Source organism: Eschscholzia californica, unplaced genomic scaffold, assembly GCF_041429995.1.
Source record: "Eschscholzia californica isolate CP2 unplaced genomic scaffold, dmEscCali1.0.p SCAF_1, whole genome shotgun sequence".
Classification (NCBI taxonomy): Eukaryota; Viridiplantae; Streptophyta; class Magnoliopsida; order Ranunculales; family Papaveraceae; genus Eschscholzia; species Eschscholzia californica.
The window spans coordinates 24747318-24769546 of record NW_028238198.1 but is presented as its reverse complement, the minus strand read 5'-3'; the positions used below and the strand labels follow the sequence as shown (position 1 = coordinate 24769546).

At 37.2% G+C, this 22229-nt stretch overlaps 3 protein-coding genes and 1 pseudogene across 6 annotated transcripts; 3 read left to right on the top strand and 1 right to left on the bottom strand.

The window, feature by feature from the left end:
- Positions 1–5709: 5709 nt before the first annotated feature.
- Positions 5710–8324, top strand: LOC147565377 (putative 38.1 kDa protein). The gene is made up of 9 exons (XM_086651859.1): positions 5710–6196; positions 6303–6358; positions 6453–6567; positions 6819–6932; positions 7014–7201; positions 7301–7360; positions 7446–7605; positions 7814–7882; positions 7971–8324. The coding sequence occupies exons 1-9, from the start codon at positions 6050–6052 to the stop codon at positions 8067–8069; spliced, it is 1008 nt and encodes a 335-aa protein (XP_086507985.1). The 5' UTR covers positions 5710–6049; the 3' UTR covers positions 8070–8324.
- LOC147565376 (Pentatricopeptide repeat (PPR) superfamily protein) lies at positions 8289–10735 on the bottom strand. Its single transcript, XM_086651855.1, has one exon. The coding sequence runs from the start codon at positions 10379–10381 to the stop codon at positions 8315–8317; it is 2067 nt and encodes a 688-aa protein (XP_086507981.1). The 5' UTR covers positions 10382–10735; the 3' UTR covers positions 8289–8314.
- Positions 10528–11444, top strand: LOC147565375 (ras-related protein RABD2a pseudogene; annotated as a pseudogene). Its single transcript, XR_015230124.1, has 2 exons — positions 10528–10607; positions 10714–11444. The product of XR_015230124.1 is annotated as a ras-related protein RABD2a pseudogene (transcript).
- A 1559-nt stretch (positions 11445–13003) lies between these two features.
- Positions 13004–15117, top strand: LOC147565374 (amino acid transporter AVT6C-like). Of its 3 annotated transcripts, none has more exons than XM_086651858.1 (6): positions 13004–13056; positions 13421–13573; positions 13687–13851; positions 13986–14189; positions 14298–14763; positions 14872–15117. In XM_086651858.1, the coding sequence occupies exons 1-6, from the start codon at positions 13047–13049 to the stop codon at positions 14993–14995; spliced, it is 1122 nt and encodes a 373-aa protein (XP_086507984.1). In that variant the 5' UTR covers positions 13004–13046; the 3' UTR covers positions 14996–15117. The 3 variants fall into 3 exon arrangements, with proteins under 3 accessions (XP_086507984.1, XP_086507982.1, XP_086507983.1); XM_086651857.1 differs by lacking the exon at positions 13004–13056 and adding an exon at positions 13112–13273; XM_086651856.1 differs by lacking the exon at positions 13004–13056 and having other exon boundaries at positions 13084–13573.
- The last annotated feature ends 7112 nt before the right edge of the window (positions 15118–22229 follow it).

The window sequence follows — 22229 nt, the reverse complement described above, 5'->3', positions numbered from 1 at the left end:
ATTCGATCATGAGAAAAATCATGAAGAGTCATGAAGAACAATCATGAAAACTTGTACAAGACGATTAAATTCGACCAAGAGCAACAAACTGCGACTCCTTGGAAAAGGAAAGGTTAAAGATATGATCTTGTAAACCCACCGCACAAAAGCGAATGTCATTCGCAGGAGAACTCTCAAAGCGAGTGAAAGTGTCTCTAAAGGAATATCTCAAAGTAGTTGAGATAACTCCAAATTGTTGTTCAAAAGCCCTGAAAGGTCAAAATAAAATCTTAAAGACTCAGAAAATAAAGGTTATTTCTGAAGAGATAAAAGACCTGCGCAGAAACGGAAACTGACTCTAGATTTTGGCTAGAAGCCAAAATCATCGTGGAATCCATATCTCGTCAAGACATGAAGCTTGATAATTTAAGTCAACAGAAGACCTAAATTGGTTTTCCAAAATAGAAAACTGAGAAGGATGGAAACATTCATGTTTCCCGAAACGAGACAAGAAGAATAAAGATTCTTCCAATCAAGTTATGTCCACAAGCATGCTTAAGAAATCTATCGACGGATTAAAAGCACGCAAGAGTTAGAATCTTCGATTCAAAAGGCAATCAAAGAAGTTTGATTCCTGAGGAATGAAGAAAATCTTGAATCACGAAATTTCAAGAAGGTAAGTGGGAGTAAACAAACCTTCCGGGTCCGTATGCAGAGTACATACAAAAGATTGAGTACGACATAAGGTGTTGTATAACAGTAACGAACTGACTCAATAAAGGACCACACACAAAAGGATAAAATGCCATTTTGGGCATCTGAAGATCTATAAGCATAGATCAAAAGGATGATAGGATTAGAGAGACTCAGTACGCTGAGATGCTTGAGATCCGAAACAGAAAATCTAAGACTCGGAAAGTCTAAAAGAATTTCGACCCAAAAACTCATGACAGAGGGCGTTGCAAAAATCGGAGTCTGAAAAGACACCGATGAGCTAGCACGCATGAGAGAGACATTTATGTTCGAAAACATAAAGTCAATCATGTTGGACATGATTAGCATTTAAACATCCGAATTCGGATTGGAAAACCGAAACACTACTTAGTACATCCTAGAAGGCTAAAGGATGAAGTAGTACAAAATTGAACATGTCATCGTAGCAAACTTTCAGACATGGAAGGAAAGTAGGCTAAAAGTGTTTAAGCCGGGAACTGTTGCAAATACTACATAAAGAATTAAAAGCCTTAACTCTAGTAAAAGTTATTAGAAATTATCAAGGTTGAAGATAACCGTCTTCAAATTAATTGATAATTAGCAAAGTTTAAAACCGACTACCACGGTAGTCAAACTGAACTGTCACCTAAGACATAGTATGAGATTCATACACAGTCTAAGGCATGAGGTATAATTTTAAACCTCGACGAGTAAAACTGAGTGGGTAAAAAGAGTTTTACGGAAGAGGCTCAGATTTACAACTCTCGTTATCAGAAATAATAGAGTTATTTCACAAGTCGTCTAAATTTGGTTTAGTATTTAAACGACAGTCCATTGATGATAAAACATTCCGAATAGGTTTGTCAGATACGTGATCTGATGAATGAAACCCTATTAAGTGAACTTGGAATATTTATTATCGAATCCCTGGTCCAGGTCATTGCATGGACAACAATGACTCACGAAGACTAGCACGGGAGTCGATGGGATAGCGCAGTTTCATGGGCTATAGGAATAGTATATTCTATTCGACTACGTGAGTGTGTAAAAGGTTTATACACTGGATAACCCTCAAATGAGAAGTACATCACTCGTGATGAACGTCAATACTTCTCATAAAGACAATTGGAGAGATTCCTCAAAACATGAGTGCTCCACTCATCTTATGTAAGGAATGCCCGACTTTGGTTCCGTTAAACGCCGCGCCGTAAAAGGAGGTTATAAAGGCGGACACTGGGAAGGACAAGATAGACATGAAGTTAAGTGGGAGCGCAAGAATGGATTGTGTCACCCTAATCACATTAGGTACAAAGTGTCTCAAGGCCACTTGATGAGTAGCAACTGAAAATGCGTGGCCGCGCTCAAACGGATTAAAAGTTAATCGTTTGTCTTTTACAGTTGTACTCGGATATCAAGAAAGTCTGAATGACGTGACGTATCAGATGGGATACTAAATTGACACGGGAATCGAGGCATTGCACTTGTTCTAAGTCCAAGTGGGAGTCTGAAGGAGTTGAAGGAGATGTCCTTCGACCAAGGTGACAATGCGAACAATTTGTCGGATAGGACAATTGATGTGGAAGATCATCAAGTCCGATTGATTTAGGGATCGTAGAGTTGTAGCTAGAGACCAACTACGATCGTCGAATTACGAAGTAATTCGCGGCTAACTTCGATCGGATCCTACAACGGGTTACACATAAGAGTGACAAATTGATCTAGGATATGACTAGTGGGAGTGAGATATAATCATGGGAGTGTCCCATAAACATATCTCATAGGCCTAAAAAGGAATTAGGCAAAGATAGTACAAAAAGGCCAAAAGCAGGGTTTTTGGGCCTAGGCCGATTCGGGCACTTTTAGGGCTCGGATTGGGCTGATTTTTGGAGGGACGTTTCCTTATGTTATGAACATTAAATCTGCCAATTTTGGCTGGGTTTGGACGTCATCTCCTTAGGGAATTGAGAAAATACCAATAGTTGCTATTTTCGACTATTTCCCTAAATCTTATTCTAAAGGGTGTTTTGGGAAACCTAAAAGGAGGTGGATTCTTATTAGGGTTCTATATAAACACTCTTAGGGCAGAGAATAAAGTGTGGAATTTCTCTCTAAGCTTTCTTACTCTACCACATCAAGTAGAGAGGAGAAAGTGAGCTAATTCCCAAGCTATCTTCTAGTCAAGCAAGAAGAAGGTCTTCTTATTATCCAACCACCATTGGTGTGCTAGCTATACAACAAGGTGGGAGATCAAATTGATTGCTCGTGTCCCAAGTAGAGGAGCTACACTTGAAGCTCTTGGTCTTCTTCAATCAATTCAACTAGTTTGAGGGAAAAGCGATTAAGGTAATCCACTATCTCCATTAGATTAATTACTAGTTTTGCATGTGATCCTGGGAATACTAGTGTAGACATTAGATGTCATATTTCCGCTATAAACACTAGTAGAAGGGTATAAAACCCAACAGTACTAAGTTCACAAGCTTGCAGAAAGAGGTGATTGGAAATATGACAACAGTTGGTCAAGTAATCGCATGTATGAAGCAAATGGAGGTAACTCTGAAAGCAGCTGAACTTGGTAGACAACATGTAGAATTTGTGACCTCATTAGTCAACCAGAAGGCAGAAGATTCGGAATCTAAAGTTAAACGGTACTGAATTGAAGATGCACAAGAATGTGGAAATAGAGAGAACAACAAAGCAAGGAACTCTTATTCAGGAATTGGAGGCATCACTTGATAGAAAAAAATCCTCCATCAAAGAACTGCAAAGTAAATTATCAGAACAAAAGGAGGCAATGGCTCACCAGCATAACGAGATAAACCTGCTCAATGAACGGCTAAACAACGAAGCACAAAAGCTAAAATCATTGGAGTAGGAGAATGACAGGCTCAGTGAAGAAATTTATGTTTTGAAGTCTAAGTCGGGCCACGATGACAGTTTCTTGCCTCTACTTTTCATGTCAAGCGTACAAGTGTTGTTTAGTGGGATTGACTTCTAAAGACAGGAATTATTTTTCATCTCCTCGAACAAGATCCTGTATAAGTCGACGTCTTAACCTGACTTCCTGAGCTAAGTTGATTGTTGAAACAGTAGCTCTGGATCGACCAGAAAGAAAGGTGCGGAAAGTACACACCAGCAAGTAAATTCCATTCCTTTTCTACTCCGCCACCACCTCTCTTATCTTATTAATTCGAATTGGTGCAAAGTCGAATATTTTTGCAATTGACAGACAAGTTGGGCATGTGCGATATCTATGCTCCAACTTGAGGGGGAGTGTTGAAATATCTTTCTATATGTTAAGATATCCCATATAATATTAGGAAATATCAAATATTAGAAACTAGTAAGATATTAGGAGCTAGTATATATATTAGCATAAAACTATTAGAAACTCGTAAAATATTAGGAACTAGTAAAATTAGAAACTAGTAGTATTTTAACTACATAAATAGAGTCTTAAATTTCTTTTGTAAACCATCAAGGAATAAAACAAATTCTTTCTCTGCAATTCAACCAACTCAAAACCATGTTAAGTTTGTGGTCATCCAACTCAAAATCAATTGGCTCTGATACCATGTTAAGTTTGTGGTCATCCATGTTAAGTTTGTGGTCATCCAACTCAAAACCATGTTAAGGAATAAAACAAGGTCTTATATTATGAGCTTTGATACCATGTTAAGTTTGTGGTCATCCAACACAAAACCAATTGACAATGAGTGGAGAGGACCTATATCTTATATTCTTGGTTGCTAGTTACCCATTCTCCCATGTGGGACTATTCTCACACGCCCCCTCACGTGGCATTCTTTGAACCTAACACGTGTGTTTTTTCTTTATGGGTGACGTGGAGCACGTGTGGCTTTTAAGCCTATCACATGTGGGCCTAGCTCTGATACCATGTTAAAATCACGATTATATAATAATCGGAGATAGATGAACATAAATTAGACGACACATATTTAACGAGGTTCGGTCGGATATTCACGACCTACATCCTCGGATAAAGCCTGAATGGCTACATACTTTATTTACCACAACCGTGGTGATTCAATTACTATTCGATTATTGTAACGAATCACCACAGTTGTGGTTAATAAAGTATGTAGCCATTCAAGCTTTATCCGAGGATGTAGGTCGTGAATATCCGACCGAACCTCGTTAAATATGTGTCGTCTAATTTATGTTCATCTATCTCCGATTATTATATAATCGTGATTTTAACAAGATAGCTATCATAACATTCTATCCTTTGTTAAAGAACAAAAAGAATTTATCCCTAAGAAAATAAATGAACAATTATTACAAATAAAAACTATTATTGTAGAGAGACAGTATAATTTTGACTGTTATTTTCCTCTCAAGATTTTCAATAGACACTATATTCATATATATGAATTCAGAACATCTCCAATACAAGACTCAATCTTAAAATCTTAAGTGACCCCTAGGACTTTATAGTTTCTTATAAAAAATAATTTCCGATGCAAAACTCAATCGAGATCTTAAGATGATGGGGAAACACTTAATTTTGAGCTATTGTTGAAATCTCCTTTTAGAGTCTTTCTTTCTCAATCACTTTTTTCTATTAAATGTATGTGTTACATGTGTAACTATTAGAGTTTTTTTTGGGAGTTACATTTCATTTAATATTTTTGAAAATCTAAAACAATTAACCAATAATCAGGATCACATGGCTAGAATCTGTCTTATGACGGCGGTAAGTTTGTTGTATCAATAAAGACACTCTCACTTTATTTTTTGTTAATCTACATCAATTTTTCTTTGTAAAGTAAACTACTTTCACCGAGACCGAATCCAAGAACCCACGGACTTAAGGGGTATACAAACCACTGAACCTCAGACTCAGAAATTTTATATATGCTCACCATTTTACCTGTTACACTCACATCTCCATTGACTTGAGCAAAAAGTACCTTAGATTTGAATATATATATATTTTCAACAAAAAAAAAAAAAGATTGTATATAAGCAAAATGGAAAATTTGGAAAATTTGGTTTGCTGAACTTTCCAACCTCAGACCCGTTTTAAATGAGATGGAGAAAATCTTTGATGAAGCTTCAATATGCAACACACTTTCTATAGCCAAACAGTACACACTTCAATATGAAACACACTTTCAATAGCCAACAGTACACAAGGGCCTCCTCTCTTTATTTTCTTCTCTCTCATTGGTCCACTCTCTTTCACCAACTTCAATATCCAAAACACTTTCTAACTTTCCTCTTTTCTTTCTTCCATTTCATTCCCTTGGCTGAGGTATCTGATACCTTCTTCAAATCTTTAATCAAACTTCCAACCCCCTCAAATCTGTAGAGAGAGAAAAGAAGAAGAAAGATGGGAAATGCTCTGAGGTTCCTTTATGGGAATTGTTGCAACCCAAAAGCTGAGGAGTCATCATTAGGCCCTCATGGTGTCCCAACCACTACAACCAGTGTCTCAGCTCTTGCTCACGATCTCTTTAACTATGAAATCACTTCACAAGTAAATCACAAACTTTCTTTACTTTCTTGAAATTTCAATTAATGGGTACTTCAATTCTATATCAATTAAGTTGTTAATCAATTTCTAATTTCTTAATCAACTAAAGGTTCCTAATGGACTTGCTCCCCATGTTGCATCATCTAAGAAAGCTCAGGCTAATTGGTACTAAAAATTCTATCCCTTCCATTTACTAGAACTATTTTGATTTCATTTCATTTGGTTCTGATTTTGTTTAAAAACCATGGAAAAATGGAAGGTACAAGAAACTACTGCAAGCATGGAAAAATGAAAAACCACCACCTAAAACACCTGAAGAAGCAGCTAGGCTTGTCATTGAGACCTTGAAAAGAAACCAAAAGGCAGATGTTGAGGTAAACTAGTAGCTAGGGTACCCATTTTCACCCTTAGTTTGGAATTTGGATTGATAAACCATATGATAACTATCAACCTAGTTTGATTTGGGGTTTGTTTCATGGAAAATGCTATTTGGCCTGACAAATAGTGGCCCGAATGGCTCGAACAAGGCAAATTGCTACTTCATTATGTGCAAAATTTGCCTTGTTTTGGGCCATTCATGCCACTTTTTGCCGGGTCAAGTAGCATGGTTGTTGTTGTATTATAGGGTTTGTTGATGTTCTATGGTCTTCCTCTTCCCCAAAATCTTGTCGATACTCCTTCAGTGATCCCTAGCTCTTCGTGGCCAGAAGGAGTGAAGTTCGAGTTCCATACACTCCCAGTAAGATATTTTCGTATTAACATTGTTGTTATTAAGCCTAATGTATTTCAAGAAAATTGACAATGAACGATCAAATACTAGGTGGATGCGAAAGCAGTTGCCGACGGGGATACCATAACGGTTTATGTTAACGTTACAGACCCAAGGGAAGCATCTAGTCTTCCTAAAGCTGTACAAGTAGCTGCATCACGACGATCAAAAGCACGGGCAGAGAGAGATTATCCAAGAGCAGATGCTCTACAGAAGAACATCGTCGATGCTGGTTATAGGTTTAAGCTTGTTAATCACAAAACTAAGTTCTAGAAACTTTTGTGCTATTCGATTTGAGTTTTGAACTATAATATTGTGGTTCTATGTTTTCATTACAGAGTCATAAACGGTCCAAACAACGAGGAAACACTTGCAAAGAAATATAGAATCCGATTGAGGTAAAAGTCAAGACTTATATAGCTTAGGGCATATACAGTGTATAATCTCTCAACTTTCCGGCATTCTTCTTTGAAAAGAGAACAGGGGTATTGATGCACCAGAAGGTGAAATGCCTTATGGAAAGGAAGCAAAAGATGCATTGGTTAAGCTAGTTCAGGGAAAGAGTTTGCTGATCCGTGTTTATGAGGAAGATCGTTATGGACGAACTGTTGGAGATATCTATTGCAATGGAAAGTTTATACAGGTAACATAACATGATGAAAATTTCAGTTGTTTAACCCTAAATAGCGTAAAGGAAAATGCTATTTGGCACGACAAGAAGTGGCCCGACAAGGCCAAATTGCTGATGTCATGATACTGTCATGCCGACATCATTTACAAATTTGGCCTTGTCCGGCCAAGTAGCATTGTTGTAGCGTAAAATGTCATTGGTTTATTTTCTTCACTCACAGGAAGTAATGCTCAAGAAAGGGTTTGCATGGCATTATGCAACCTACGATCAACGCCCTGAATTTATGGCGGTAAGTTAACAGCATTTCCTCAATCTTAGATGTATTAGTCCCAAATTACCTGTCTCTGGTCATGACATAAACTTGCGATCGAGTTCAGTGGGAGAAGGAAGCTCGAGCTGCCCGACTTGGATTGTGGGCATCGTCGCACCCTGAAAAGCCATGGGAATGGAGAAAAAATCGGCGCGAGGGCAACTGACATCTGAAGCTGAACGAGTGAACTTCCATTGCCTTCCATTGTTTCTTGTTTCAGCAAAAACAATGGGGCAAGAGCAAGACAAGCACATCATCACAGAGAGATGCCGAGAGCTATTCTATTAAATAATTTAAATGTATAAAGAACCAAGGAGTTTCGGAGTGTTTTTATTTCTAAGTTCAGCTGAACGATTGCAATTAGGAAGGGAACTACTGAAATGTATTTTGGCTTAATGTAATCATTTAACTTCACCAAAAATCTTTACATGAACATGATCCTTCCTTAAAACAATGGAACCTATTATTATCCCTAACAACAATTTCTCGACATGTAATCTCCGAGATGAGTTTTATAAGGCTATGACAATCACCACAAACACGAAGATTCTTCACGATTCGAATGGTTTCTCCTGGTTTTGTACTAATTAGACCAAATGCAATTGCTAATTTCTCACTGTGACAACCAAGAGAATGTTCTTTCTCTTCATCTTCTATATCAAACAATACAAACTCTGTCGTCGGCATGTAACCTATAGCCTTTGATTTCTCAGCCAGTTCTTCCAGCTTTGCATAAATCTTCTCAGATAGTGGATGCAATTTATCTCCCACCCGGAACTCATGAACAACTCCATTCACTTCAATCCAACTACATCCGGGTGTTTTTCGTATTCCTTCCTCGTTCATGGTTGACCTGATGTTGGCTGCATCATTCCATCTACCACTTGCAGAGTAAATATTCGATAAGAGAACGTAATTGCCTGAATTCCAAGGTTCCAACTCGATGAGTTTCTTTAATACAATCTCAGCTAGTATGGTGTCCCGATGTATCCTACAACCCCCCAATAGAGCCCCCCATATAACAGCATTCGCGTCCATCGGCATTTCTTCAATCAATCGATGGGCTTTATCTAACATCCCCGCACGGCCTAAAAGGTCCACCATGCACCCGTAATGTTCAATTCTTGGAACCAAAGAATAGACTCGAGTCATGCAATCAAAATATCGGCAACCATCATCAACAAGACCAGCATGAGTGCAACCGCAAAGAAGTCCTATGAAGGTATTCCCATCGGGTAGAATCCCTGACTTCTCCATCTTGGCAAAAAGTCCAAATGCAGCATTTGCATGGCCTGTCATGGCTAGTCCAGATATCACAGCATTCCATACAACAAGATCTCTTTCCTTCATTTCTTTGAAGAGTATCCATGCCCTGATCATACTCCCACATTTGGCATACATGTCGATCAATGCAGTACCCAAGACATGATTCAACAAAAAATCATTTTTATCGATCAGACTACTTGCCCAATCACCTAGTTCTAAGGCACCTAATCTCGCACAAGCAGAGAGAATCGCGACCATGGTGAAACAATCAGGTTTAATGTTATTTCTCTGCATTTGAAAGAAAAGCTCAATAGCCTCTCTTGGGAGTCCATTGGATGAATACCCACCGATCATTGCACTCCAAGTAACGACATCTTTTTCGTGCAACCCATCAAATACATAACGAGCCTTCTCCATATTACCGCATTTCGCATACATATCAACCAAAGACGTAGCAACAAATACGTTCTTTTCCAAATCCATATCTTTTATACATCTATGTATCCATTCACCATTTTTAACATCACCTAACTGAGAACAAGCACAGAGGACCCGAACAAGGGTGAAACTGTCAGGCTTCAAATTCATCTCCAATAACTTCCTAAACATATCAACAGCTTCACTAGATCGCCCAAACTCGATATACCCACTAATGATAGCAGTCCAAGAAACAACATTTCTCTCAGGCATCTCATCAAACAACTTATGTGCATCTTTCAAGTACCCACATTTGGCATACAGACACACCAAACTAGTCTTAACAAACACATCTAATTCAAACCCACCTTTTAAAACATGGGTATGTATCTTAACCCCTAATCCATGATCCATAATTCTAGCACAAGCTTTAAGAACAAATGGGTAAGTGAAATTATTAGGAAATAAACCTTCTTTTCTAATAAGACCATAAAATTCAATTGCTTCATGAAGACAATCATTAGAAACGAAACCCCTAATCATAGTATTCCATAAGAAAATATTGGGTTCTTGAATTTGATCGAAAACAAGACGAGCATGAGTGGTTTTTTGAGTTTCTAAAGAGGAGCGTAAGATCATGTTGATAAGGTAATTGTCTTGATCGAGACCAAGACGAAAGAGACGGGCATGGAAGAGCTTGAGGTGGTTGAAAGTGTTGCATCCTTGGATGAGAAGTTTTTTGATCTCTAATGCCTTTGAGAAGGAAGGTGAAGTTGGGTTGTTGAAGATGGTCATAAGCCCTCCTAAACCCACCACCAGATGTTTGAATTTAAATGGAAGTGAATACCAAACGGTCTATAAGACATACCCGCCAAACCTCTAAACTCCCCTTGCTGCCTCACTCTAGGGTTAGTGGATCTAGGGTTCTAGACATTGGTGATATGGGCATTAGTGGTAGACACTTGAAATGTTCTCCAATATCTGAGACACTGGATGGGGTGGGCTGGGGGGCATCTCAAATGTCTTTTCATGTTTGGAGCACTCGTTTGAGATACCTAAAGCATTGGTTTGGGACAATTGAGATATTTATCTACGAGGGAGACATTAGTTTGTTAGTGTTGTTATAGTTATGATTTATACTCGAATCCAGAATATGACTATCTATTCAAGCTTTTGCTCATTGGAGACTCTGGTGTTGGGAAATCATGTCTGCTTCTGAGATTTGCTGACGATTCTTATCTGGAGAGTTACATCAGCACTATTGGTGTCGACTTTAAAATACGCACTGTGGAGCAGGACGGGAAGACCATTAAGCTTCAAATTTGGGACATTGCTGGGCAAGAACGGTTCAGGACAGTTACTAGCAGCTACTACCGTGGAGCCCATGGAGTTATAATCGTGTATGATGTGACAGACCAAGAGAGCTTCGACAATGTGAAGCAATGGTTAAGTGAGATTGATCGCTATGCAAGTGAGAATGTCAACAAGCTTTTGGTGGGGAACAAGAGTGATCTGACTGCTAATAAAGTTGTATCATATGAAACAGCAAAGGCATTTGCTGATGAGATTGGCATCCCATTCCTAGAAACCAGTGCGAAAAATGCAATGAATGTGGAGCAAGCCTTTATGGCCATGGCTGCTGAAATCAAGAACAGGATGGCAAGTCAACCAGCAATGAACAACGCCAGGCCTCCAACAGTCCAGATTCGAGGACAACCCGTTGCTCAAAAAGGTGGATGCTGCTCTACTTAAAAAGGAAACAGATAGTATGTTTAGTTTCTATCTAACAGTATCGTGTTCTCATAAATGGCACGTAAAACTAGTGTTTTTTTTTAATTCAATTTAGTCGAATTCTGTATTCATGTTCAATTTGGTTTGCTGTTTTGTGGCTCTTATCTGTTCTTCAACTACTTCTGATGTTAAATTCTTTATGACATTTGTGACTTTACTTTAAAAAAAAAGTTATGATTTATACGGGTGACTATAGCAGACGTGTTGAAATATTCTCGTAATTGTGTAATTATCCTTTCCTCGTTGATAGTCAAAGGTGAACGAACCCATGAGACTGAATGGTTTTGTCAGTGCAACCTTACCCACAAGGACGGTCAATTGGTTGACCCTAAGTTAGTTATAGAGCTAGGCATAAAATCAAAAGAGAGTGAATGACCAGAGACAGAGTCTGGCAGGAGCCTTGGATCCACCATTCAATGTTTGGAGCGAGTGACATTTGTGTCATGCATCTTGACGTCTTTTTTGCTAAACGCTTCATATAAGTCGCATAACTCTTTTACTCTTTCCTTCTTCTTCCTTGAAGATTTCCTTTGATTTAGCCAGTTTCTAACTTAGCAAAAGAGGATGTTAGGAAAAATTCAAAAGGTTGGTCGAAGAAAATGTAGCAAAAAGAAAGGACAGGTATACATAACGGAACTAGGATTATCCATTTTATAGGTGAAACCAAACCAGATTTTTTTTAAAGAGTGAGTCCTAGACGTTATTGAAGTATTTAAATCAATACACTTTCAATGCGCTTTAAATTTGTCACAATCAATATCAACTTTCCTGTTTTAGAGAGAACAAAAATAAGACGCATTATTACAAGTAAAATAATGAGTTAGGATTACATATAAGACAAATTATAATGTTTAACTTTCTCATACGATTTCCGTTTAGGTTTTTTTCCATCATGAAAAAACCCAATAAAAATACTCTATTATCACATGTTAACCTACTTTTCTAAGGTAATGTGATGATCTCACTTCATCACCCACAATTACAGAAGAAGAATAATTGAAGCATGGGTATTTGGGAATCATAAGAAAAAGAGAGAGAGAGAGAGAGAATAACTTACTATATGCTTTTTGCTGTTATGTACTAACACAACTAAAAACTCTACAAATGGAGATGCAGCGTATCGATCCCCGTACCTCTCGCATGCTAAGCGAGCGCTCTACCATCTGAGCTACATCCCCATCTTGAAAACTTTTCCAATTTGACCTTTCAAATCAGCTCTCTTACTTACAAGGACTCATCAAAATAAAGGTTTTCATAATTGGAGATTGTGTTCCTACTAGAACAAAGATAAAGGAAACACAATAAATAAATTTTGTAAAAGTCCCCTCTGTGATTCAATGAAAATATTGCCAAAAGTTTGTAAAGAGATGTAGTTTAAATTCCTGCCATAATGGTCGAAACAAGATAAATTAATGACGTTACCCCGACGACATGTGCAAGATTTGCTTTGTCAAACCAGACTATTTTCTTACGATCTTATCGGATGCTGAAAGTTCATAGACACATACTAACAACCAAACTTTTTATTGTGGTGACAAAAATTAAGCTATTTACTATTTATAACAAACAAATATCTAAATAGTATAATCACTTAGCCGGATCAAATCTATGACATTACACTATACAAAATTTTATTCTTGCCGAAGTTAACGGCATCAACTAAAACGTCATGTGGTTAGGTAAACAATTTTTATATATATCTTTTTGAGTTTCAACTGTTTTATTTCTTATAAATAGACAATGATCGAGTCAAATAAACCAAAACAAAAACCAGCTAGCAGCCCTCTGATCACTCCAGCACGATAATTATTATGGAGATTAAACCGGCGACCGATGCCGGAATAAATTCTCCTCTACTGCCGGAGCTCAAGCCCCCGGAGGGAAATGATTCTGATGGTGCGTCAGTTTCCGGGGCAGTGTTTAATGTCTCAACCAGCATAGTTGGTGCAGGAATTATGTCAATTCCGGCTACACTTAAGGTATTAGGCGTTGTTCCGGCCATTATCACGATCTTACTCGTGGCTCTCTTGTCTGAAATTTCAGTTGAATTCCTTCTCCGGTATACTCGTTCCGGTGAATCAAAGACTTATGCCGGAGTGATGGGGGAGTCATTTGGACGGTTAGGATCATTTTTGTTGCAGATTTGTATTACCATCACAAATCTTGGATGCCTTATCATATATCTCATCATTATTGGTACATATATTAATAATATTTTGGATCTATCTTTATAGATAACATTAATTTATATGGTGATCTTGAGGATCTTAAATTGATTTTTGTCTTGTGTTTTTTGGATTGGGTTGCAGGGGATGTGCTATGTGGAACAACAAACACAATAGAGGGAAGTAAGGTGGTTCATTATGGGATCTTGCAAGAATGGTTTGGGATACATTGGTGGAGTTCAAGATCTTTTGCTATTTTCTTCATTCTCATCTTTGTTTTGTTTCCTCTAGTCCTCTTCAAACGAGTCGGTTAGTATAACGTGCAAGGATCAATTTCTTAATTAGTTAGGTAGATTAAAGTTAAGCTAGTTTGTTTTATTCAGATAGAGAATATTCTACACAAGTTTATACATTTTTCGTATAAAAAATTTTGTTTGTATCAGAGTCGTTGAGGTTCACTTCTGCAATATCGATTTTCCTAGCTGTGGTATTTGTGGCAATAAGTTCCTTTTTGGCTATCTCTGCACTTTGGGAAGGCAAAATAAAGAGACCACGACTTCTACCAGACTTAGCCAACCAAGCATCGTTTTTCCATCTTTTCACCGCGTTTCCTATCATTGCAGCTGCCTTCACCTTTCATTTCAACGGTAATTGAAAAGCTCATATGATGCCTGTTTACTTCGAAAATCTCACAAAACTATATTGTTATCCTATGCGTCTAGCTAGTTAACTAGACTTTTTTTACATTTATGCAGTTCATCCAATTGGAGCTGAATTGAGTAAACCTTCTAATATGGTCTTGGCTGTGAGGATATCACTTATTTTGTGTGCAACAATCTACTGCACGGTTGGGTTGTTCTGTTATCTACTATTCGGAGATTCAACAATGCCTGATGTACTAACCAACTTCGACCAGAGTTTTGGTTCGTCAGTAGGAACATTGGTTAATGACATTGTTCGTTTGAGTTACGCTGTTCATCTTATTTTGGTTTTCCCTCTTCCTAATTTCTCTCTGAGGGTTAACGTTGATGAACTCTTCTTCTCAAAGTCGCCATTGTTAGCTTCCCACAACATTAGATTTGTTCTGCTCACTTCCATCCTTCTCACGTTAGTATATATTGCAGCAATAGCCATACCAAATATATGGGTTTTCTTTCAGTTCCTTGGCTCAACAACTTCTATTTGCTTAGCTTTCGTCTTCCCAGGCGCTATCGTTCTCAGGTACAATTTCATAGCAAAAAGTCGAAATTTTTTATTTGCCATTTGACAAAATTTGATTTCCTCATTTTCCTGCAAACTATTGATTTTTTTTTTTTTATGATATGCCAGAGATGTACATGGAATATCAACAAGAAGAGATAGGATATTGGCAATGTTGATGATAGTTGTAGCTGTGGTCACTAGCTCCATTGCAATTTCCTCCAATATAGCAAGTTTTATTAGAAAAGACTAATTCTACTACTACCTTAGTTGTAATGTAATTGGGTTGCCGACTCTCCATTGTGGTCTCCCTTCAATTATTAACTGTAATTTTTTGGATAAAATGTACGAGTTTTAAAATTTAATTTCGATCCAGCACGCTTGTTTCTTACCTAAATTTCGTGGACTAATCATTGGTATTTTATAAATTTATTTGAAGATCATTTGATCATTAACACGAACTACATTCAATTCTTTCACATAGACACCTATATAAATTCATAGGAAAACTTTGAAGAGTAACTATAGCCACTAAGGTAGTTTCATTTTTTACGAAGTCAAATTTTAAGCCTGAGTTGATTCACGTCTAACTCACTCGAAAGACTGATTTAGGTTGATTTGAGTCCATTTAATTCAGTGAAGTCAAATTCAAACACCACCTGAGGGTGAAGGCCAAGACTTATTCAGAAAACACATTTATTATAGAGGGAATGGATGAAAGGCCCAAAACCGGGCCCAAAATAAGAGCCCAGTCCAAACTCGACCAAAAATGTAAACCCAGTCCACAGGGTCAGAGTCTTACTGGAAAGTACTGTAACACCCTTGTTTTTTCATCAAATTTACAAAAGATGCCACTCATAAATTTACGGAACTGCCACTCTGAAAAATCACGAGATTTTCCACTCCGCATTTTACTTTCTCTCTCTACTCTTTTACTTTCTCTCTCTAATTCTCTTTCCAGATTTATTTATTTTACCAATTCCTATTTTCTCTCTAATTTTCAACCAATTTCTAACTAATTTAGAATTTTTCTCTCTCCAATTCCTATTCTCTCTCCAATCTCAACAAATTTCTCTCTCTTTAAAATTCTCTTTCCAATCTCAATAAATATTTCTCTTTAAATTTCTCTCTCCAAAAATTCGAAATTGGTTTTTCTTTATTTTTTTGTCCAGATTTGTTTCTTTTCTCTTTACATTTAAATTTTCCTCTTTTTTGGTAGTTTTTCATTTAAATTTAAATTTTCCTCATTTCAAATTTTTCTCTCCAACTTTCCATATTTATTAATTTAACCAATTCCTAATTTCTCTCAAATTTTAACCAATTTCTAACCAATTTCGATTTTTCTTGGTTATGTACTACTCGTATACTGGGAATTTTCTTGTTTCCTGGAAATTGTTATGTTTACTAGCCATTTTTGTACTGGAAATTTACTTGTTTCCTAGAATTTGTTCCGTTTCCTGGAAATTGTTCTGTTTACTAGCCATCTTTGTACTAGAAATTTACTTGTTTCCGAGAACCTATTTTGTTTCCTGGAAATTGTTCTGTTTACTAGCCATTTGTGTACTGGAAATTTACTTGTTTCCCAGAAACTTTTCTGTTTCCTGGAAATTGTTCTGTTTATTACCATTTTTGTACTGGAAATTTTCTTGTTACCTGGAAATTGTTCTGTGTACTGGCCATTTGGTTAATGTACTAGACATTTTTGTATTGCAAGTTTTCTTGTGTACCGGAAATTGTTCTGTCTACTAGCCATTTGGTTATGTACTACACACTTTTCGAATTTCTCTCTAGATTTTTCCTATTTTACTCTAAATTTTATTCCTTTTTCATATTTTCTGTCAAGATTTTTCTCTCTCTATATTTCCTATTTTTATTCTTTTTATTTCTGTTTAGACATATCTTCTCTCTCCAATCTTACTACTTTCCTTTTCTCAAAAAGATAGAGATGGCAAGAATATAATCGATTTCGAAATATTGATATAGAGAGAGAAAATTTCCAGAAAATTTACATATCTTCTTCCTCTGTTTCTCTCCAAAATTTACAGAATTTTTTTAGAGAGAGATATTAGAAGTTTAGAGAGAGAGGGGAAGAATTTTCAGAAAATTTTTAGAGAGAGAAAGAGAGGAAGATTACTTCAGAGAGATAGAGAGGAAAAAGATAATCAACGTCCATGGTATTCTGAAGGTTTTAGAGAGAGAAAGAAAAAAAAAATCAAGATTTCGAAATATTTGTATAGAGAGAGGGGAAGAAGATAATCAACATCCATGGTTATTATAAAGTTTTAGAGAGAGAAAGAAAACAAGAAGAGAGAGTTTGCTTGCGGGATTCCAAAATTTCATTTGAAAATTTTGAATTTTCAAACCAGGGGCAAGAGGGGGAGAAAAAGAAATGAAAACCAGAAAAAAATGAGCTGTCCTGACATTTGGACTGGAAGCTAATTTCTGGCCGAAAATGGTGTTCCCGCTCATTTCTCCCCCAAATTTTGGATCCCTCACTCATTTTTTGTTTATTATAACCCTAATGTTGTATGTCCAATTTGATTAAAAAATGTTAAAACAAAAGATAACGTCACAATCAGAGTCTTGCTCTAATGCTAGTGCATTCACTCCCAAAATTCTGAGGTCACAAGATCAAGGATGGAAATGAAAATTTATCAATTATTGATTTTGTCTTAGATCAAGGATGGAATGAGGACCGGGCCCAAGGCAGTCCGGAATTATGGATCAGGTCCAAAGTGTCAGCCCCTTGAAAGTGGAAAACTAAAAAACCTTCGATTTCATTGATATTACGGATTTGCCATTAAAAAAAAAGCGCGAAATTGACGAACTTTTTGGCCAAAGTCTGACGTCAAGTCAGGTTTCGAATGACTCCTCCACGCCAACGTCACTTCCTCATTACCTCGAGCCCACGCCTTTCAGTTTTGGAAACCGCTCACTCTCTCTCTCTCCATTACTCCATTACTCCTGATTATTCGTCCACCATTACCAAAAGAAAACCGCTCACTCTCTCTCTCTAAAAACCAGTTCAAACTCTCAAGCTGTTCTTCATTCCTTTAGTGCAAGATCAGTGAAAGAAAAACTCTGAAGTTGTTCTTCATAAAAGGTAAGTTTTCTTTAACAAAAAGAAAAAGGATTTTTGAGGGAAAAACCCTAAATCTAAAGAAAAACCCTAAATCTGACGAAAAACCCTAAATATTCCTTCGAAATCTGTTACAAATTTAACTTGGATTACTGTTTGCAGATGGTGAAGAAAAGCACAAAAACAACCTCACAAAAAAAAATCGCTACAGAGCCAGCAACGACAAGGTCGAGATCCGTGAAACAAAATAAGATGAAAGAAAAACAACCAACTAGGAGTAGTCCGAGGGGGAAGACGAAGGTACAAAAGTCCATACTCTTTTTAATTTCATGTACACGATCCAGTGATCTAGAAACTTTTTAGTTTCCATGCACAATTTCGTTTTACTTTTTCACAAAGCTTTGAAATATTTTACTGTTACCATCCTACCTTTTTTTAGTTTCATGTACATGATCCAGATGTCTAGAAACTTTTTAGTTCCCATGCACAAAGCTTTGGTCAAGATCACTGTCAGTTTTATAACGTCCGTTTTATAGTTTACTGTTAATAGATAGTATACTGTCAGTTTTATAGTTTACTCTAAGTTTATTTGTTCCAAAACAGACAAAGCATACCTTACTGTACAGTAGACGTTACATAATGCACTGTCAGTTTTATAGTTTACTGTAAATTGATATGTTTCAAAACAAGCAAAGCATAGCATACTGTACACTATACATTACATAATGCACTGAAAGTTTTATAATTTACTGTAAATTGATTTCTTCCAAAAAACACAAAGCATAGCATATGATAAACAATACATTACAGAAAGCAATGTCAGTTTTATAGTTTACTGACAATTGATTTCTTCCAACACTCACAAAGCATATGATACTGTACACCATACATTACATAATGCACTGTCAGTTTTATAGTTTACTGTCGGTTTTTTAATTTACTGTAAACTCCTTTGTTCCTGCAGGAAGCTGAACCAAAAATTGTGAAGAATACCAAAGGAAAGAGGAAAGCATCCCAAGAACCAGAGGGTCCTCAACGGAAACAAAAGAAGCCAACAAAAGCTCAAGGAGAGGGAAGTGAACAGGGGGGAAAAGAGATGAAACATCGACCCGACAAACTGAATAGCAAACTCTCAAAGGCATACAAGTGGTCCCTTCGTAAAATTTGGGACCAAATGAAGACAACTTATTTTAAGTTGAGTGACAGACAGAAGGAGTTGTTGGATGAGACTCCTTTCAAATACCTGTTGAGAGCCTTCAATGAAAACAAACTCGATATGGCAAATCCAGTTCGACCAAACAAAGCTATCTTCAAAATCCTCAGCCTTTACAATACGAAGACTGAAAGATTCACACTTGCAGGCAAAGAGCTTCAACTGACACCAGAGGATGTGGCCCTCATCCTGGGCTTGCCAATGGAGGGGGAAATGGAAGATGTGATACCCAAAACCAAGGTATTAAGGCAACCACAGATTGACTTTTGTATCAAATATTTCGGAGAAATACCTGGTTATGTGACATGTCACTCGGTATCCGATGCTCTAAACAAAGCCGTAGACGATGAAGATGTGGATGATATGGATATTGTCAAGCTGGTAATCTTATCACTATCTGCTAATCTACTCTTTGCTTTGAGTACTGGTTACTCCATTCCCCCAATCTTCCTCAACTGCTTGGAATCGATGGGCACCATAAAAAAAGTATCGTGGGCAAGAGCAGTGCACGCGTACATGATGGACAGGATCAGTTGGCACCCACATGATCCAATCAAAGCTTCTGGATGCCTAATTGTCCTTCCTGTAAGTATTATTTTCTTCACCACACTTGGTATATTCAGTGACATTTTATTGGTTATGTAATTGTTTTTATCTCTGAGTAGATCTGGTTCTGCGAGCATACTCTATGCTACGATAGAATAAGCAAGGTGAAGGATGAAGTGCCTCGATTGGTGAGATGGTCTTTGCAAGAAATTGATAAGACCTTCGATGACAAAATTCAGAATCTTATAGAGGACCAGGTAAAATCCTGCATCTAATAGTTGAAAAATATAAACGGTAGTGAACAATTTACAATCTGTGTTCTAATGTATAAACAGGTTTATAATGTACTGTGAGTGTGGTAATTAACTGTCAGTTTTCTAATGTCTTGTCAGTTGTCTAATTTCTTGTAAGTTATGTTACTTTCTGATGTATTTTTTTAAATCTTGCAGGTATATGAAAGAAGAATTAATCTGGCCAGAAAATGATATTGAAAGTAGAATTTTGTCAGAAGGAGAAAATCCAAAGAGCTTAACCAATTTGTTGAAAAGAATAGAGAACCAAGAAAGAAAAATCTCCCTTTTGAGACAGGAGCTGGCCAAAGCATGCGAGGAAAGAGACTCAACTTTAAAAGCTTATTCAGATGTGCTGCAATCACAAGATAGATTGGAAACAGCAACATATGAAGGGGGTCCAAGTCAAGAACAGCTAGAACCTGAGGGGGAACAAACTGGGCAAGTAGCAAGGGAGGAAGAACGAGAAGAAAATGTAAGTGAGAGTGATGGGAGGGAAGAGCAGGATAAAGGACAGGAAAATCTAGAAGTGGAGAAGGAACAAGAAAGAAGTGCAACTGATAGTGGTGAAACTGATAAACAAGAAGAGGGTCAGGATAAAAGTGAGACAGGAAAGGATGAGGAGAGGAATAAAGAAGGAAGTGAAACTGAAAGTGAGAGTGGAGAAGAAGAAGAAGAGGAGATAGAGAAAAATGAGGGGAACCAGGAAGGTAAGAGTGATAGTGAAAGTGAAAGTAGTGAAGAAGAAGAGGCAGTGAGAGTAGTAGAGAAAAAAGAGGTTAATAAGGCAGGGGAAAGTCAGATAAGTGAGAGTGAGACCAACAGTGAGAGTAGTGAAGAAGAACAGATGGAGATAAATGAGGGTAAGAGGGAAAGTGACAGTGAGAGTAGTGAAGAAGAAGAGACAGTGAGAGTAGTGGAGAAAAGTGAAATTACTAAGGCAGGAAAAAGTCAGATAAGTGAGAGTGACACCGACAGTGAGAGTAGTGAAGAAGAACAGAGGCAGATAGATGAGGGTAAGAAGGAAAGTGACAGTGAGAGTAGTGAAGAAGAAGAGACAGTGAGAGTAGTGGAGAAAAATGAGATTACTAAGGCAGGAAAAAGTCAGATAAGTGAGAGTGAGACCGACAGTGAGAGTAGTGAAGAAGAACAAAGGCAGATAGATGAGGGTAAGAAGGAAACTGAAATAAAAGAAAAAAAAAAGGAGAAGAAAGTAGTGAAAGTGATGAAGACAAGACTGAGAGTGAAGAAGAAACTGTGAAAGACGGTCAAGCAGAAAAAAGTGAGAGTGAAACAGATGATGATGATGAATCGTCCGAGTCAGAGGATCATGCAAAGAAGCAAAAGCATGCCGGCAAAGGAAAAGGCAATCTCTAATTTTCGATTACAGTCAAACTCATTTCAATCAAACTTAAATAGTACTAAAGAGTAGTTAAGGATAGGAGGTTTTATGACATGTCTAGTGTTAGTGGTTATCGTATTAAAATAGCTTGAACAAAGGTACTTTATGACATATTAGGTGGTTTCCTTTTAGTGAAGGTTTTTATGAACTTATGTTTACTTTAAGAGAACTTTAATTCATGTTATTCTGCATATTGTTTAACTACATGTTACTAAACGGGTACTGGGATTTAGTTTACTGATCGGGAACTTTACAATGCATCCTCAGTTGTTTTGTTACTTGTAAATTTGAAAATATCAGTGACATATATTAATTCCCGATTACATAAAAACAGATAAATACAAAGAGAAGGAGGGAAAAGATGAGAGAGATGAGCTTTGGGGCAAGGACGTTAATTTATCGAGCGACGATGACTCTTGGCTTCAAAGGATTCATAATAGAGAGGAAACACTTAAACTACAACAAAAAGATCAATTGTTAAAAGGTAAGATTCGCAATTTTTTGATTCAAGTAGATGAAGTTTATGTTATTATAGTGATTATAAATTATTTAACAAACCTAATCTCTAACATTGTATTAAAAAAATGTAGCAAGTGAAGAGAAGGGTAGTACAATCTGCAACAACCAACTAACGGAACCAAGCTTTGATCTGGGAATTGACTGCACACAAATAGTGGTTTGGACACCACCAGAAGAGGGGATCAGCAAACGTAATACTTCAGATATTTTGCAGACACCACCTAATTCTGATTTTGCAGATATAATCAAAATGGGCAAAGAGTCAGTCCAAGAAGTGCTAAAGAAAACTGTTTCCCCTCCAAAGAGAGTGGCAAGCAAAGGAGAATCAGGGTCAAAGGCTCTTCAGAACTCTCTTATAAGAAGGGTGAAGCAAAACCCACGTGTGCGGAAAGCGACATTCAAGGCAGATAAGGGAAAGGAAATTGTGGCTGTGGAACC

Bases quoted from the DNA above. Each gene is read 5' to 3' on its own strand.
- LOC147565377 (XM_086651859.1), top strand. From the start codon at position 6,050: ATGGGAAATGCTCTGAGGTTCCTTTATGGGAATTGTTGCAACCCAAAA. The intron at 6,933-7,013 runs GTAAGATATTTT...ATCAAATACTAG, and splicing joins TCGAGTTCCATACACTCCCA to GTGGATGCGAAAGCAGTTGC. The intron at 7,883-7,970 runs GTAAGTTAACAG...GATCGAGTTCAG, and splicing joins AACGCCCTGAATTTATGGCG to TGGGAGAAGGAAGCTCGAGC.
- LOC147565376 (XM_086651855.1), bottom strand. From the start codon at position 10,381: ATGACCATCTTCAACAACCCAACTTCACCTTCCTTCTCAAAGGCATTA.
- LOC147565374 (XM_086651856.1), top strand. From the start codon at position 13,189: ATGGAGATTAAACCGGCGACCGATGCCGGAATAAATTCTCCTCTACTG. The intron at 13,852-13,985 runs GTTAGTATAACG...TGTTTGTATCAG, and splicing joins AGTCCTCTTCAAACGAGTCG to AGTCGTTGAGGTTCACTTCT. The intron at 14,764-14,871 runs GTACAATTTCAT...ATGATATGCCAG, and splicing joins CCAGGCGCTATCGTTCTCAG to AGATGTACATGGAATATCAA.